The sequence below is a fragment of the Centruroides sculpturatus genome, unplaced genomic scaffold (assembly GCF_000671375.1).
Source record: "Centruroides sculpturatus isolate CEXI.00-Female unplaced genomic scaffold, Cexi_2.0 scaffold598, whole genome shotgun sequence".
Classification (NCBI taxonomy): Eukaryota; Metazoa; Arthropoda; class Arachnida; order Scorpiones; family Buthidae; genus Centruroides; species Centruroides sculpturatus.
The window spans coordinates 420,397-437,137 of record NW_019384757.1 but is presented as its reverse complement, the minus strand read 5'-3'; the positions used below and the strand labels follow the sequence as shown (position 1 = coordinate 437,137).

At 28.2% G+C, this 16,741-nt stretch overlaps 1 protein-coding gene across 1 annotated transcript in view; it reads left to right on the top strand.

Annotated features, from left to right (window-relative positions):
- Positions 1-14,878, top strand: part of LOC111628733 (bromodomain adjacent to zinc finger domain protein 2B-like) — a 52,223-nt gene extending 37,345 nt beyond the window's left edge. The window contains exons 5-9 of the mRNA XM_023372569.1: positions 6,784-6,861; positions 7,192-7,303; positions 11,117-11,259; positions 13,931-14,033; positions 14,772-14,878. Coding sequence (XP_023228337.1) covers positions 6,784-6,861; positions 7,192-7,303; positions 11,117-11,259; positions 13,931-14,033; positions 14,772-14,878 — 543 coding nt within the window. The remainder of the gene's footprint in view (positions 1-6,783; positions 6,862-7,191; positions 7,304-11,116; positions 11,260-13,930; positions 14,034-14,771) is intronic.
- Positions 14,879-16,741: the final 1,863 nt, after the last annotated feature.

Below are 16,741 nucleotides of genomic sequence, written 5' to 3'. Positions count from 1 at the left end.
ATATGAAAAAAAATCACATACATGTATTAATATCTTTAGTTTTAAATACGATATTTTTCAATACATTTTATTAGAAAAATTTTTAGAAAAAAAATAATATATATCAGAACTGACATTTAAACTTGATAATTTGTAACTTTTTGTCAAAATTAACATTGTTTAGTTACCTAGTTTTTTGCTGGCAATGAGCCAGAAAGACATAGAATATTGTTCTGTACAACTCTATATAACACTTATGCATGTACATTTATTCATTGTGAAATTATTGCACATTATATCAAACATTTGTTTGAAATCAAAACTTTACTATGCTATCAACTAATATAATGAACTAATATACTTTATTCACTTCATATCAAACAAGAATATAAATTTTTGTAATAAACATGTGATTTACCAGTAGTAATACATGTAACGTTTGCTGATATTTTAGATTAAAATAAAAAATAAAAATATATATAAAAAGTCAGAACTGAAAGTCACAACTTGAATATTTATAACATGTTGACTTATTATAGCATAAATGAACTTATTATAGTAATACTATTGTATAAATATGCTAAAAATGAAATAAAAAATTATCATTAAAAAAAATTAAGAAAAAAAAGCATTAATTAAAATTTTTTAAGTCAACAAAACACCACCTGGACAAAAATATGTGAAACAGACGATAGACAAGACTATGCTGTCAAGTGCTGACATCTGCTGTCGATAAATTTTACAAAAATCAATTTTTACTAGGGTAACGACGAATCTGTGCCCTCGAAGTTTTGCTTAACAATGGGGGATATTGACCAATCAGTACTTTCGAGGGCAAAGGGTTAATGATTCCTTTTACTTGCTTAACTCTATAATGATGTCTGAACATATTATCATCTCTTGCAAACAAAACATTTATTTTCAATGATTTTAATTTTACAACTATATGAGTATCCTACATATAGGCCACTATGTATATCTAGGTTAAGAAGTATATCTTTAATTCTTCCTTATAAAACATTGTGAAATTTGGCTTTCCATGTTGTCTTGGCTCCAGTGGTGAACCACATTTCAAGTGATGATCCATCTTTGTGAAAGATTTCACATTACACAGATCCAGATAAAGACAGACTCACTCAAAAACAAATTTTTAACACAACAAATATTTTATTACTATTTACTGGAGTACTCATAAATCTCCCACATACACCTTACACATTTAATACAAAAAAATTTAGAATAATTTAACTCCATTGCAATATGCTCACCCTTGAATAACAGTAACTAGGTAAAACAAAAAAATTATGAAAAAAGTATATAAAAGAATATTTAGTCTGGTTTTTTAGCTATATTTTCATCTAAAAGTATTAATTTCTGAATAAAGTGTTAGATTTTTACGCAAGTGAATGATGTTCAAAATGTTTACAATAATATGAAATAAATTGATAAATATTGTCCAATAGTAATAGTGATTGTAATTTACTGTAGTTATGTAAATTGTCTCACAGGTATATAAATTATATAAATTACAAACCAACAATTGTCACAAAAGCAGGGTAAATACCATGGGCAAGAAGTAATAATTAAGCCTGGATCAAAAAGCAAAAATTATTGATTTACAAGAAGAAAATATTAAGCAACAATAATAGTGAGGAAAATGATTTGTTTGCATTTTAAAGTGCTAAAAATAATTTAAAAATTTAATGAAACTGGAAGTTTAACTGCTAGAAAATGCTCTGGTTATGTAAAATTTACTTTAGAAATCAGCACTTAGAAAAAGAAAACTTGTAAAACAAAATAGATATGCAAACTTGCAACAGATATCACATGAATTGAAATCTGTAATTGGAAAACCAGTTTCAAAAAGAAGAAAAAGTTGTATATTTTATAAAACTTAAAAATACTAGCTGTGAAGAATCATCATTGAAAGTCTAATTACATTCATCAGTAGCTATTTTAAGTTAGCAAATTTGATTGTACCAACTATTGAGATTTAATTCTAAATATGGAGAAAGACTATTCATAATTAATTTATTAAAAATAAAAGCCTGACTGTTAAATCCTTTGGCCTTCAAATATTTTAATATATCAAAGCCAATGGACAAACTCTCCTGGTTGAAATTTTGGTTACCAGTAAAAGAAAATGTTTATATTGGAATGAAGATGTAATTGAGGAAACTAATAAGTGCATTAGGTTTGTGGAAAGTTTTGAATTCTAAATATCTTTAGTTATCACTATGTTTAAAAAATTTATTAAATGATTATTTCTTTTTATAACAGAAGGATGTGTAATTATTGATAGGAGTTAGAACTAAAATCCTTTTTTTTTTGTTAAAATATATAATATATCAACATTATAGTTGTTTTTATACACTTTTATTTTTTTAAATATATTGTTTAATTGTCAGTTGTTTTTGAACTTGGAGATTTCTAGAATAAAGCTCTTATTGAAATGAAAGAATATTATCTATATATCTATATCTATATATAAAAATGGACATGTATGTCCCTATATTTCACTTTTTTGCCAAAACTACACATCGCACGTGAATGGTGTTTGTATGTGGTGGTAGCCCCAAGTCTCCATTCGTGCATAGGGGCGGTTGCGTTTCGATAGCTATAAAGGTGCGGGAGATATGGGGCTGAAAGTGGTTGAAAGTGGCTTTCTATTTCGAATGTTTTGTTCGATTTTTTCGAATTTGTTCGAATTAAATTCAAACATAAAATTCGAATTGGTTCGATTATAGAACGATTGAAAACGTTCCAGAAACGTTGAAATTTGTTCGTTTGACTAAACGTAAAAATTCTCTAATTAGTCTGGAAACGGGGGACCTAATTCTTGCATTCTGTGAAAACGGGTAAGATTAGCTATAATGTAATTATCTTAATCTTCACTATCGTTACTTTTTGCCCAGCGAAGCGGGTCCTTGCAGCTAGATTCTAGATTACTGAGAAAAACAGTCTTTTATATATAAAAAAAAAACTATATTACATACAAATAAAAACCTAGTGAAGCGGGATCTTGCAGCTAGTATATATATAAAAATGGACATGTATGTCCCTATATTTCACTTTTCTGCCAAAACTACACATCGCACGTGAATGGTGTTTGTATGTGGTGGTAGCCCCAAGTCTCCATTCGTGCATAGGGGTGGTTGCGTCTCGATAGCTATAAGGGTGCGGGAGATAAGAGGCTGAAAGTTGTTGAAAGTGGCTTTCTATTTTGAATGTCTTGTTCGAATTAAATTCGAACATAAAATTCGAATATTGGTTCAATTATAGAACGATTGTAAATGTTCCAGAAATGTTGAAAATAGTTCGTTTGACTTGACGTGAACAAGAGACATTCAGAAATAGAATCAGGACCAGATCTCTAATCAGAAACGGGAGACCTAATTCTTGCATTTTGTGAAAACGGGTAAGATTGGCTATAATGTAATTATTTTAATTTTCACTATTGTTACTTTTTGCCCACAAATAAAAACCCAGCGAAGCGGGTCCTTGCAGCTAGATTCTAGATTACTTAGAAAAACAGTCTTTTATATATATAAAAAAAACTATATTACATACAAATGTACGAACAAATAAAAACCCGGGTGTATGAACAAATAAAAAGTGGGTCCTTGCAGCTAGTTTAACATAAAATTACAAACACAAATAACTCAAGAGTTTTTTTTTTTTACTTAAATAAATAAATAACAAGCAATTATTTATTGTGACATTGTCACAATGCAAAGCTACAATTTTTTTCATTTAAAATAGATGCTTTCCTTCTCCATATTATTACTGTAGTGGCTTGTTCCTGTACATCATACTTTTCCTTTAACAATAGAGTTGTGCCAGTCATTTATTAACTGCTTTTAGAGAAAGTTTTGAATTGAAATAACTTGATTTCCTGTTTGCATTAGAAGTTCGTATATAGTTAATTGGGGTCACCTGCTCCTAAGGTTTCCATGTCTGGTCTTGGATTTCATCTATCTAACTCCATTCTCGAGATTAAGGAAAGACAGATGGACAGATGAAAGTGGAAATTTATAGGTCTAAAATTTTTTCAAATTGCAGCCCAGTAAATTATCTTTTTCGGGCATCACTCCTTTGATAAGAAAGTATGTTTAACATTGAAATAAATGCAAAAGTTTTTTAAGACTTCATCTGTGTAAAATAAATATTTCATTTGAAATAAATACAAAAACATAAACATAAGTATTGTGACAAACACACCTTATATCCCTGAGAAATAACTTTATTGCTTTAAACAAATGTTTTCAACCTGATCTACAGGCCAACGTCAGGTTTTAAATTTTTTGGAATATTTATAATCGTTCTATAAATATTTCAAACAAATATGTGATAGCAAATTCAAATTCAAAGAGGTTCAAATATTTTGTCAAAATACCAAAATATATGAAAATATAACCAATAAAATATGTACATGAAACTGAATGAATTAAAATAAATAAAATAAAATAAATACAAATATATTAACACAATATATAGAATTACATTGACAATGCATTATGGATTAGATTTTAATGAGCTATTCTTGATCATATTGATATATTTCCAGGCTGATGGTAACCCGTGGCATCTTTGTAATTTAAACATCTGCCAGTAAGGCTAGATTTATATATCTCAAATACAAATAAACCTGTCATAATACAAAGTTAGGAATTAATTTGAATTCAAAGAATGAATATAATATGTAAATATGTGATTCACACTATTTATTATAACTGACTAGTTCAATTTATTTCTTTTGCAAGTTTATTTGTGTATTATTCATAATTTGGAAGTGCTGATTTTGTATTTTCAAAATCTTTTTCATTATTTGTAATGATGTGCTAAAAATAAATAAATATCTAATTTTTAACACGATTTAAAATATAGTTGAAACTTATGAAATGTTGAAACAAATATACAATACAGTTGTATTTGTCATTCACATATTTTTGAATGATTTTCAAGATTTTGGGATATAAAAACTTGTTTTAAATAAGAATATGATGATGGTAATAAATTAATTGCCAGTTTTTTTTGACAGAAAATAGATTTAATTTTAGAATGATTTTTATTTAAATCTGTAGAAATGATCAATATTGATTCCAATGTTTGTCTAAATAGAGTTTTTATTTAAAAATACTTTTTGTATGACATCAAGTAATATAGTGGTGCCGCTGGCACATTTCATTTAAACTTTCAAAGCTTGTTTTCATAACTGGATTCTAGTTTTAACATTTATATTAGTGATGTAACGAATATTCGGTTACTATTCGGTATTCAGCCTATTTTTCACTATTCGGCCAAATACCGAATATTTAATCACTATTCAGCCGAATACCTAAAACAGGAGTAAGAAATAACAAAAACACAGTAAATTAATCATTTTGGTATTTAGATTTAATGTTGTTGGGTTAGTGTTGTTTGTTTATATTTATTTATAACTTATAACATGCACAAAATAATAAAAAAAAACAATATTAGTCACATGTATTCACAATTTATAATTACAAAGATCAGCACACGTACACACCTATTTGTTCGAGAAACGTCACACACATGTGAGGGTCTGACCCTCTCTATCCTTTTTTAAGCGCTTGTCTTTGCTCTTTCCTTTCTCTTTCCTCCATCTCTCTAGTCCACGTATGCCTATGCATACATCATAAAACGTGCTTGCGATATTTTTGCTTCGTCACTTTTCCGTCGTAGTTTTTCCATTTTATAATTACGTGACTCATAGCTTGGTGATAACGGAGAAAAGAGACAGATTTGAGACAGCTTGGTAGCCCGAACAGCCCCAGGCTTTCGCCCATGCACGCTAAGTGACTTTTATTACAATCATTTAGCTTTTTGAAGTCTATGACAACAATTGTTTGGCATTGACGGCCACAAATTTCATGCCAATAAGCTGCTTAGACTTGTTTGATCATATTATCAACTGAATTTCATATTTATTTTCACATTTTCACTTTGCGGTCCTTCTCTCTTCTTTTTTTGTTATTTACACATGTAGGTCATTTCATTGTTATCCACATTTGATATCATCACTTATCATATACTGCCTTGATGCTCTTGTCTGTCTGCTACAACTGTCAAGAATTAACGCAATTGGCGAAGCGTAGTGACAGCAAGTCAATACAGACCAAGGATCCTTGCCATAATGAGGTTTGCATGCCAATTTTCATACGTGCATTAATCAATCTGAATAGTTTGGCCAAATATTCGAATATTCGGCCACGCTTCGGGAATATTCGGCCTGAGGCTGAATATACTATTCATTGCAACACTAATTTATATACATCTCACTCTAATTGAAAAAAAAGATATATTTTTTGATTTACTTTCATATCAGAATTAATTAATTGTAGCTTCAAATCCAGAACTGCTGTTGAATATATTATTATTTTTATTTTATTTTATTTATGTATTTTTTGTCATATCTTCTTGTAAATTTGCTATTCTGTTTATAAAAACAATAAAATCATGAAGCATTAAAACAGAATCACAATTTAAAACAAATCAATATAAAAATATTTTAAATTCATTTAGTATAAATTTAATGAGCACCTATTATTCAGTTTTTAATTATTGATTTGAAAAACATCTCTCTGTTTAGAATGAATATCAAATATATGTATAAAAATGATTAAATTATTCATTATGAATGTTTTAAAGAGAAACGAACATTTAACTAACAGTTTTATAGTTGTATTTGTAAAAATATTATGTTGATTGACATTTATAGATTTTAAATATTTTTAGTAAAAAATTATTTTTTAAAAATATATTTAATATTTTATTTATTAGGAACAAAGAAGATTAGAATTACAAATGATAAGAGAAATGAAAAAGCCTATTGAAGATATGTGCTTGAAAGATAATATTGTATGTAATTAATTTTAAATATTAATTTTATGATTTAATTTTAATTTATAATAATTATAAAAAATTATTGTAACTAATTAATACCAATAAATCAAAAGAAAATATGAAAAAATTTTTAATTAGAATATATTCAGTATTATATTTAATTATGTTACATTTAAAATATTTTTGTTTACTTTGAAATGATATCTTTTTTCTTCCTTAATTGAATTAGTATGATATAATCTAATAACTAAAATAATTTTGATATAAGAATTAAATTCAACTAATAATGTAAATAGATTTTTATCATAAATTTAAGTTATATACTTAAAATATGAAATTTTCCAGCCACTTCCCACTTTGAATCGCATTCCTGGTGTTAAATTAGCAGGAAAAGCTTTTGCTGATATTATGATGGTATTTGAATTTCTTCACAACTTCGGTGAAACACTTGGTTTTGGTAAGTTTTTAGTTTGTTAATTTCTAGTTAAGATAATGATGAAAACTTCAATAAGAAACATACTTAAACTGTATGTAATTTGTTTGTTTTAAGTTTAATAAAAAGAAAATAAAACAATTATATTCTTATTTAAAAATTAATTTAATGTTCTTGAACTTCTTTTAACATTATTGGTAAAATATGTTAAATTTTTATATTCAGTGAATTATGATTATTTAAATTTTTGTATATTTTATTTACTGTAATTTTCCATTGTTTCATTGAATATTTTATAAGTTAATACCTATAAAATATTCAACAAAACAATGGGAAAATGAAGTAAATTTCCTTATTCATGAATGGACCTTATTCAAGTTATATGTTTATGACAGAGGATGTATAATTAAAAGAAATAAATAATGAACCAGATTCACTGTAGAATTTTTGATTATTTAATAGTTAATGTGAATTGTCAGTGACTAAAAATTTCTTGGGAATAATAATTTTAAAAAATGTTATTGACATTATTTGCATTATAATTTTATATTACACTGAAACTTTTATTTACATTTTTTTATAAATTACAAATTAATGATATATAAAGAAATTTTATTATTTAGAGTATTATATTGCAAATTATACAGATTTTTTCAGAATGGAGTAAGCAAAAATATTTCCTGTCAGTTTTGGCTAGTTTTAAAGTTAATAATATGCAATGGAGCATTATTTATATGGTCAAGTCCACTTAAGAGAGCATCTTTGGTATTGCTTGTTCAAGTTCCCTTATCAGGACTGCTCACCTAAAGTAACAAGATCACTCAGAAGGTTGTTAATGGTATTAGATTCTGTCCAGTTTTATGTTTTAGAAGCTCTATATAACTTATAACTGGCTTAGATATGTTAAAATTCATTATTTCATAATTTTATGGTACTTACATATTAGTTTTCATTCTTATATCATCAATTTTATTGTTTTACAAAACATTTTATATCAGTAAATAAAATATATTTACCACTCACATTACTTACTTATTCCTAGAAAAACACTAGGTGGCTTATTGGAAAGGATATGACCATCATTTTTTCAAAATTTCTAAATGCTCTCTAATGGGACATACAGTATAAAAACAAATAAGTACAGTACATTCCTACTTTAAAGTAAGGTCATATGACCTTTGAAATCTGGTCCTAATAACTTATTGCTTCATCCATTTAATATGAAGATGAGGCAATACTATATGCATATTATGATAACTTTTTAATAATTAATTGCTTCTCATATGTCTAATAAAACTTCTTCATTACAACTTTAAGAAATACTTTGACTGTCTATGTATTAGTAAAGTGACCATTAAAGATTTAGCCAAATCTCTTCATTACATGTACCACAGTATAGTGTGTTCTGTTACCTATACTATGGCCTATACTACCCTGTTCATGTGTGTCAATGTACCATACTCTTATAACTCTTAAAAATCTTTTTTAAACATTTTTATAAATTTTCTTTAGAATAGTGCAGATTGCTACTGTATAAATGCTGCTGACGTGACACTCATTTAAACAGATTGTCCTACTATCCAGTGCTCTGTTAACAGCAAGGCCCAGTAATGTAATACATGGAGAAGAAAATTAGAAACATGGGACAGTTTTCTTAAGTTAAATGCTCCCCTATGCAATGCTCTGTTAAGTAGATTAAATTGTATATTGTTTAATGTTAGTCTTAAAACATTCCTGGTTCTTTAGTAGTAAAAAATTGCATTTATAACTTTACTTTCATTATTGAGTTCATTTATACACCATTTTCTTTCTGATAAAGATAATAGATATTATAATATTATTTTTGAAAACATAGAGATTCTCAATTGGATTGAGATTTGGCCAGCATACAGCCCAGATCTCACTCCAATTGAGAATCTTTGGGGCTTCTTGCAGAAAACATTTACAGTGGTGAACAACAGTTTAGCACAGTTAATGAATGTAAGGTAACAATCATGGAAGCATGGGAGCCAAAATCGTATCAATTCCATGAAGAATCAAGTTTTTGAGTTGATAAGTAAAAATAAAAATAGTGACAGAACCAAATAGTAATTATGAGATTTTTGTGTGTTATTTTAGAGCATTGGGATTTTTTATAATTATTTGAACATACCTTATGACTATTGTTGATTGCCCAATTGTATTTATTATTTGAATAATTGTTGTGTGTGATGTGATTTGATACAAATGATCAACATGTTAGTAATAAAAACATCACAAAAAAGTTTTTTTTTAATTTTTTGGCAGTAATCTAAAAATAACATTAAATTCTAAAATAAAAATAAAACTAGAATTGTAAATTTTAAATACAAAATATATCTTAATAAATGTGATAACTAGGAATTCATATAAAGAAGCTTTTTTTTTTTAATGAACTTTTATGTCAATCAGTGGCGTAGCATGGATGTCAGCCACCCAGGGCAGACGAAAATTTCACCATCCCCTTATTTAGGTATCTCAATTTAAAAGACTAAAATTCAATTTCGTCACAGAATAAATAATGAAAAATTCCGTGCTCATTTCAATCAGTTCAAATCGTAGGTGTGACAAAAATATGAAATGAAACAATTCAAATTTTTACAAGATGTTATTATTATTATTTATTGTGAAATTTTGCTGCCCCCACTATGCTACGCCACTGATGTTAATATAAATTGAAATGTATAATATTTCAATTTGTGATAATAAATTGTATTAAAGCTGTATGGAGGATAAATGTATTAATGCAAGAAATGTAGAGTTTACCATCGGCATAGAAGTTCAAAAAAATAATGGGTAGACCATCAAAAATTAGGAAATTTACAACATGATGTTGAATTCACAAATTCGTTTATTTATAACTAAAAATATTCTCGAAATTTCATCAAAAAAAAAAAAAGCATTTGCGACAATACCTAAATGAAATTCTTGCGCAAGAAACAAAAATTGTACAATTAACACAATTTGTTTTCGCAAAATTAATTTTGAAAATTTTTGTTGCTATTGCAAATAACTCCACCGAGACCACTTTCCCATCTCTAACCAAGAGGAATTAATAGACATTTCATGCAACAGCAGACTCAAGAGTTGTTTTGCAGTGCAATCACTGGGTAATTTTTGGGCTGACCTAAAAGACATTTATCATGTCAATGAAGCAGCAGTAAAATATTTACTACCATTTTGCACAACATATTTCTGCGAGAGCGGATTTTCAGCCATGACAAACATGAAAACTAAACATCATCACCGACTTCAACTTGAAGATGACTTGAGACTGAAGCTGATCAAAAAGATTTTACAAAGTTGTGCAAAGAAAATCGTGCACATTTGTCACATTAAAATTAAATAACCTTATGTTATTTTCATTATTATTAGAATTGTATTTTAAAGGTAATAAATGTAAAAAAAAAAAACATTCTATTTATCACTAATGTGGGTAGACAGCTTCGCCCACATTATATCGAGTTTTCTCATGGGAGTAAGATATTTTCTCGCAGTAAAATGTAGCCTATGTCCTTCTCCAACATGTAAGCTATCTCTGTGCCAAATTTTATTAAAACACGTTCAGCCGTTTAGATGTGAAAAGGTGACAGACAGACAGACATTACCTTCGAATTTATAATATTAGTATAGATTAATATGAATTTCTGCTATAAGGGATACGCAAGTTTGAGCTCTTTCTTGAAGTGGTACACAGGAAAAACTAATTGGGAACCACTGCTATATATAATATATATCTGAAAGTTTATTTTTTAATATGTATAAAATTATTTAAGTTTTTTATTACAAAGTATATTTATAGTACTAGTTTTATTTCAGATATGGAAAATCTTCCAACTTTAAATACTTTACAAATGGCCTTATTAAATCATAGTGAAAAAACAGAAGAAGAATTACTTTCTGTTATTCATCATTTATTAGTCTGTGTTATTAGTGATCCTGGAGTTCCACATTGTCCAGAAGTATGTATTTTATGTAATTATTAATTTTTAATCTTTCTATTGTGTTGTGTTTATGTTGTAATTATTACATTCAGGTCTATAAGATCTGATGGTAATTAATAAAATACCTTTTTGTAATTTTGAGTCATTAAAGATAATGAAATGAATTAGATATAGAAAATATTTATTTAAAAGAAAATTAGATAATAATATTACATAATAAAATTATTTTTTAATTATTTTGACAGTTATAATATAGTGTATTTTACATAAATATTTGGGGCATTTACAAAAATAATTTTGTTATTTTTAGGTGACAGATTGAAGCTATATTTTTTAAATTTTGTATTTAATAGTAAAGACAAGAAAAGAAGACTTTTCTTCTGTCTTTGCTGTTTCTTGTAATTAGTGATGGAGCAATTAATCTGAATCAAGAATTGGAAAAATCAGGCACTTTCCAGTAATTGGAATGAAGCAAATCTTGTCACAATCAATTCTCAAAACAATTCTTCCACATTTAATAAGAAAATTATTTGTTTCAATTGAAGTTCTAAAATTTTTTAAACTACAATATTAACAATTAAGTATTAGGTTATTGGAAACTTTCGTGTTGACAAAGCAGAGAGTACACAATGCCCCTTACAAGAGATGTGACATTTGTCACACTGGACTTTTCTTATGTGTAATCAGTGGTGAGAGATTGCACTTGGTCAGTACTAACTGTCCCCTTTCTAGGAGAGATAGAGTGACATTAGGGTTGCAATCCAGCTGGTATTGGGCCAGCTTGACCAGCAATCTATATTGTGTATATAAAAAGCAACATGTTCCATCACCGCTGTGCACAAATAACATAAATTTAAAAATTTATTTGATTTACAGTTTGAAAATTTCAAAACAACTTTTAAACTGTTTTTAAGAACATTATTTTGGGAAAAAGTTTGGGAGTCATGCTTAAATATAATGTCAAGAAGAGATCCAATACTACAGTATTATCTTAGATGGTGCAGACTGAGGGCTTTATAGTAAAATTGGAGGAAGCTGATATTGTTAAGTCTTTGCACTCCCAACTTTAGCAATGAGTGCAGAAAAAATTGAAATTTATAGGAGCAAGCTACAAGATACGTGCATAAATGCAAGAGACGCTGAAGATTTACCATCTGCATGAAAATACTTAGGAGTTCTTTAAAAACTTTTAACTAACTTACGCTTTAGTTATACATTTTTAGTATTCTGCTTTATAAAATATACACCCACAACTACCATAAATGATCAGGCTAAATTTGGATATAATGATTTTAAATTAGAAATGAATTTGGCACTAGAGTGAGGCGTTAGACACCGTCTCATATTAAAATTAATAATCATAATGACTGCGTATGTGTATTAATGTATAACTGCTTATGCTTATGTGCTTATTAATAATTAATGACTGGTGTATATTTGCTTAATATCGGGTTTTGATTGATGTGTATATTTGTATATTCTGGCATAAAAGAATAAATATCAAATCTATCAATATTTTACTTACATAAAAACAGATTTAGGCTTAATGACACGTTGATACACAATGGTAATTACAAACTACAGTCAACAAAAAATTATTATTGAACACTGAGATTAATATATTAAAGTATTTGTTTTATTTATTACCATCTGTTTTAAATGCTTACTTCAATTTGTCAACTGTTTAAATTTTCCATGAAGGAATGTTTTTGTCCTGTTTTAGGACAGAAAATTCAGTTTCCTAACAAATATAAGTCACTGTTCAAATTGAATTCAAACTTTTATATCTTTTTTGACAGATTGAACAATATTTAAATGATACATTTTTGTATATTAATATACAATGCTATTACTTGATATTTATTATTATATCTGATCTTTGTTTTTTTTATATTTATATACATATATATATTTTTTGTTATATTCTTTACTTCTGTTACTTTTTGTATTTAAATTTATGTAGTTTATTTTAGAACACAGTTGTTCTAATTTTCTCATTTAACCTGAGGATGGCTGATTAAATAGGCTGAAAATGTTAGTTTAGCTTTAAATAAATTATTTCAGCAACATAAGGTGTATTTTGCTGGTCTATATCAGGGATGTTCAATCCACGACCCACTGCACTCAAAATTTTTTAGGTATATTCTCATTTATTTTGGTAAAGTATGTCGTGAAAATTATTCTTGTTTCACTGAATACACTTTGATGTCATAATGACATAATTGGTGTTAGAAAACTGTTTTATCTAGAGTTCTATGATGCATGTGATGTGATGTGTATATACTGTTATGAACAATTCTTTTCATGCATTATAAACATCAAAACTGCTGAAAGAAATAAGTTGAGTGATTCCCATTTAAGAAACATTTTTAAAATTAAGACTAATATTATAAAAGCAGATATTGACAATATTATTAAAGGAAAGCAATGTCAAAAATTGCATTGAATTTATTTTTATTTTGTGTGAATATAATTTCTTATTTTACTGTCAGTAATACGGTATTTTTGTAATAATATGTATTTGTTATTAAAATTTGATATTCGCATTTCAAACTTTTCTTTTAAAGCATATATTTATATAAAGTACCTTTGTGTCCCACTGAATATACCTAAATTTCTAATTTGGCCCACTAGGAAAAAAGGTTGGACAACCCTGGTTTATATTATCTGTATTTTATGCTTATTTCAGGTAGCCAACTGTTTAAATTTACCACAAAGGAATATGGTTTATTTCAGCTGGAATAAACAATTTTATAAGCAAGAAGTGGGAGTGCCAATTGAATCACCGTCAGGTAACCTAGCAAAAATAGCAGTAGATTGGGTAGAAGCACTGGTGGTAAAGAAATACAAAAAAATAACATCAAAATAATTCGTAGATACATTGATGATCTAATCATTATTTGGAACAATGACCACTTAGTAAAGGACTTCACCGAAGTAGTTAATACCAAGAGTGGATATTACTCTCAAAATGAATCAGAAAAGTTCATCAGAAGTGAACTTTTCAGACATAGCAGTTTTTGTAGCAGAAAAGCAATATTATATCAAAGTGTACAAAAAGCCAGGTAACATCGGTTCATATATTCACTGATTCTTCAACAATTCAATTGCTCATAAACTGACAGCATATAAAATCCTACTGAAAATAGCAAGCACTCACTCAATCTACCATTGGCACAGAAAACAAGGAAATCAGTTAATAATTGATGCAGCACATATGCATGAAATCTCCCAAAAAGTGATATGAGGGTCAATGAAAAAGCTTGTCTAAATCAAACTGATAGGCTTAAAAGACAGTCTACAACTGAAATAAAAAAGAAGGAAGTTAAAAAGCAATGCATAATGTCAAGCAAAACTACAGCAGGAATGATAGCACTGTTAGTGAAAAAAATATGACATTCAAGTAGTAATTAAAAGATTACCCTAAATCATAGATAGTTATTAAAACAGACAAAGAGGCAGTGGAAGAACTTAAAAAGACAGGAGTTGATGAAATCAGATTAAACAGAGTAACAAATTTTTCTATACAGGATCCACTTATAGATTTATGAATCTCAGTGTCAAAGAGCATTTCAATGAAACTGGACATCAGATGGACAGGAGTACTAGAAACAAGAAATTGGGAGAATATAGTTAAATGCTTGCAGGACAGAATGAAGGAGCAGTTTGATATAAGAAAAATATGAAAAATCATACTTTAACTGGTTTGGGAAGTGATGTTAATACTGTGCATACATTTGGTTTGTTTTGAAAAATTAGAATAAAAATGTATCATTTTAAAATTGTTCAATATGTCAAAAATGGTATTGTGAGATTAGTTGAGGATACTAACCAAGAGTACCACTTACACAACTCAGAATCGCGAGATTCAATCTCTAATCTTTTTCCAGGAGGGCTGTTAATTATGTTTAAAATGATCTGGACTGTGAAGTCTAGATCTATGTCAGGATTCCTTGACACCAGTTAATCAGTTATTTTAAATGTGGATTAACATGTGTTATCCTTAAACTCGGGATTCGGAGGATCTAAGGTAACTTGAATGAAAATGAATGTCTAATAAGAACCAAGCCATTTTATAAACAAATCAAAATATTTAATAAATCAAATAATAAAAATATACAATGATGAATCTAACTTATATCTAAATCTAATTTAAACTATCTTATTTCTACCTAACGCGTGAGAGAGTTTACATCGATCTATTCAGAGCTTATATTACCTTCACCATATTTTTCGTATCTGTTTCTGTATGAGGATCTTCTGCCTTCTTTAAATATTTCTCTTCTTTTATTCGAATAGAGGTTCTCCTTTGACAATCTTGTCGTATACTTATACTTCAATTAATTGGTCCAGTATGGCCTTGTCGGTCTGGTATGACGATCACTTGTTTCGTATTCTCTTTGTATGGCAATACCTCTTCTTAATGGACTGCTTCTATTGTATGTCGAACTTACTTTGTATGGCCAACTTCCTTCAACGGACTGCTTCTTACCGTATATCAAATTCTTCCGTATGGCAAACCCTTTCCTTGATGGACTGCTTCTTATCAAATGTCGGACTTATTCCGTTTGGCAAACTTTGATGGACTGTCTCGAAAGGCGGGAAAACGGTTCTTTTATTTGGTCTTCCGTAATGTGTGCAAAAACTCGACTCATCCTGAGTTAGTCTGGTAAATGAAATCAACTTCCTTTCAAAAATCTGATGTTTCCTCCGTTTTTAGATAAAATCTCGTTGAAGTTGAAAATATTACTTTCTATTATTTAAATTCTTTTCTCCAACTTATTATTTTAATTAAAATGATCCTTCCCTGACCGTTCAGATCTCACAGTATACAAAGTTTGAATTTAATTTGAACAATGACTTATATTCATTAAGAAGCTGAATTTTCTGTCCTAAAACAGGACAAAAACATTCCTTCATGGAAAATTTAAACAGTTGACAAATTGAAGTAAGCATTTAAAACAGATGGTAATAAATGAAACAGATACTTTAATACATTAATCTCAGTGTTCAATATTAATTTTTTGTTGACTGTAGTTTGTAATTACCATTGTGTATCAACGTGTCATTAAGCCTAAATCTGTTTTTATGTAAGTAAAATATTGATAGATTTGATTTTTATTTTTTAAGCCAGCCTTTATGATTCAACATTTAAGTTTTGTCCTTGACAGGTTCAAACTAGTCACAGATGTACAGCACATAGCATAAAGTTTTTTGTTCATATTCTACAGGTTTTACTTTAGACAGGATATTTTGTGGGAAATTTGATGATAAAAATACAATAGAGTGTCGTTTATCCGAATCAATTGGGTACTGGGGTTGTTCGGATTGTGAGGTTTGCCAATTAGAGGTGAGGTGTTTTCGACAGCCGAATGGTCATTACTGTCGCGTGGGCGCGGAATGACTCACCAAGACAGGTTTACCATATAAAACCGTTTAATAATATACATAAATCGTTCTTACAACACTCCAATAAGTCGGGCAAGATCCTATCCCTTGA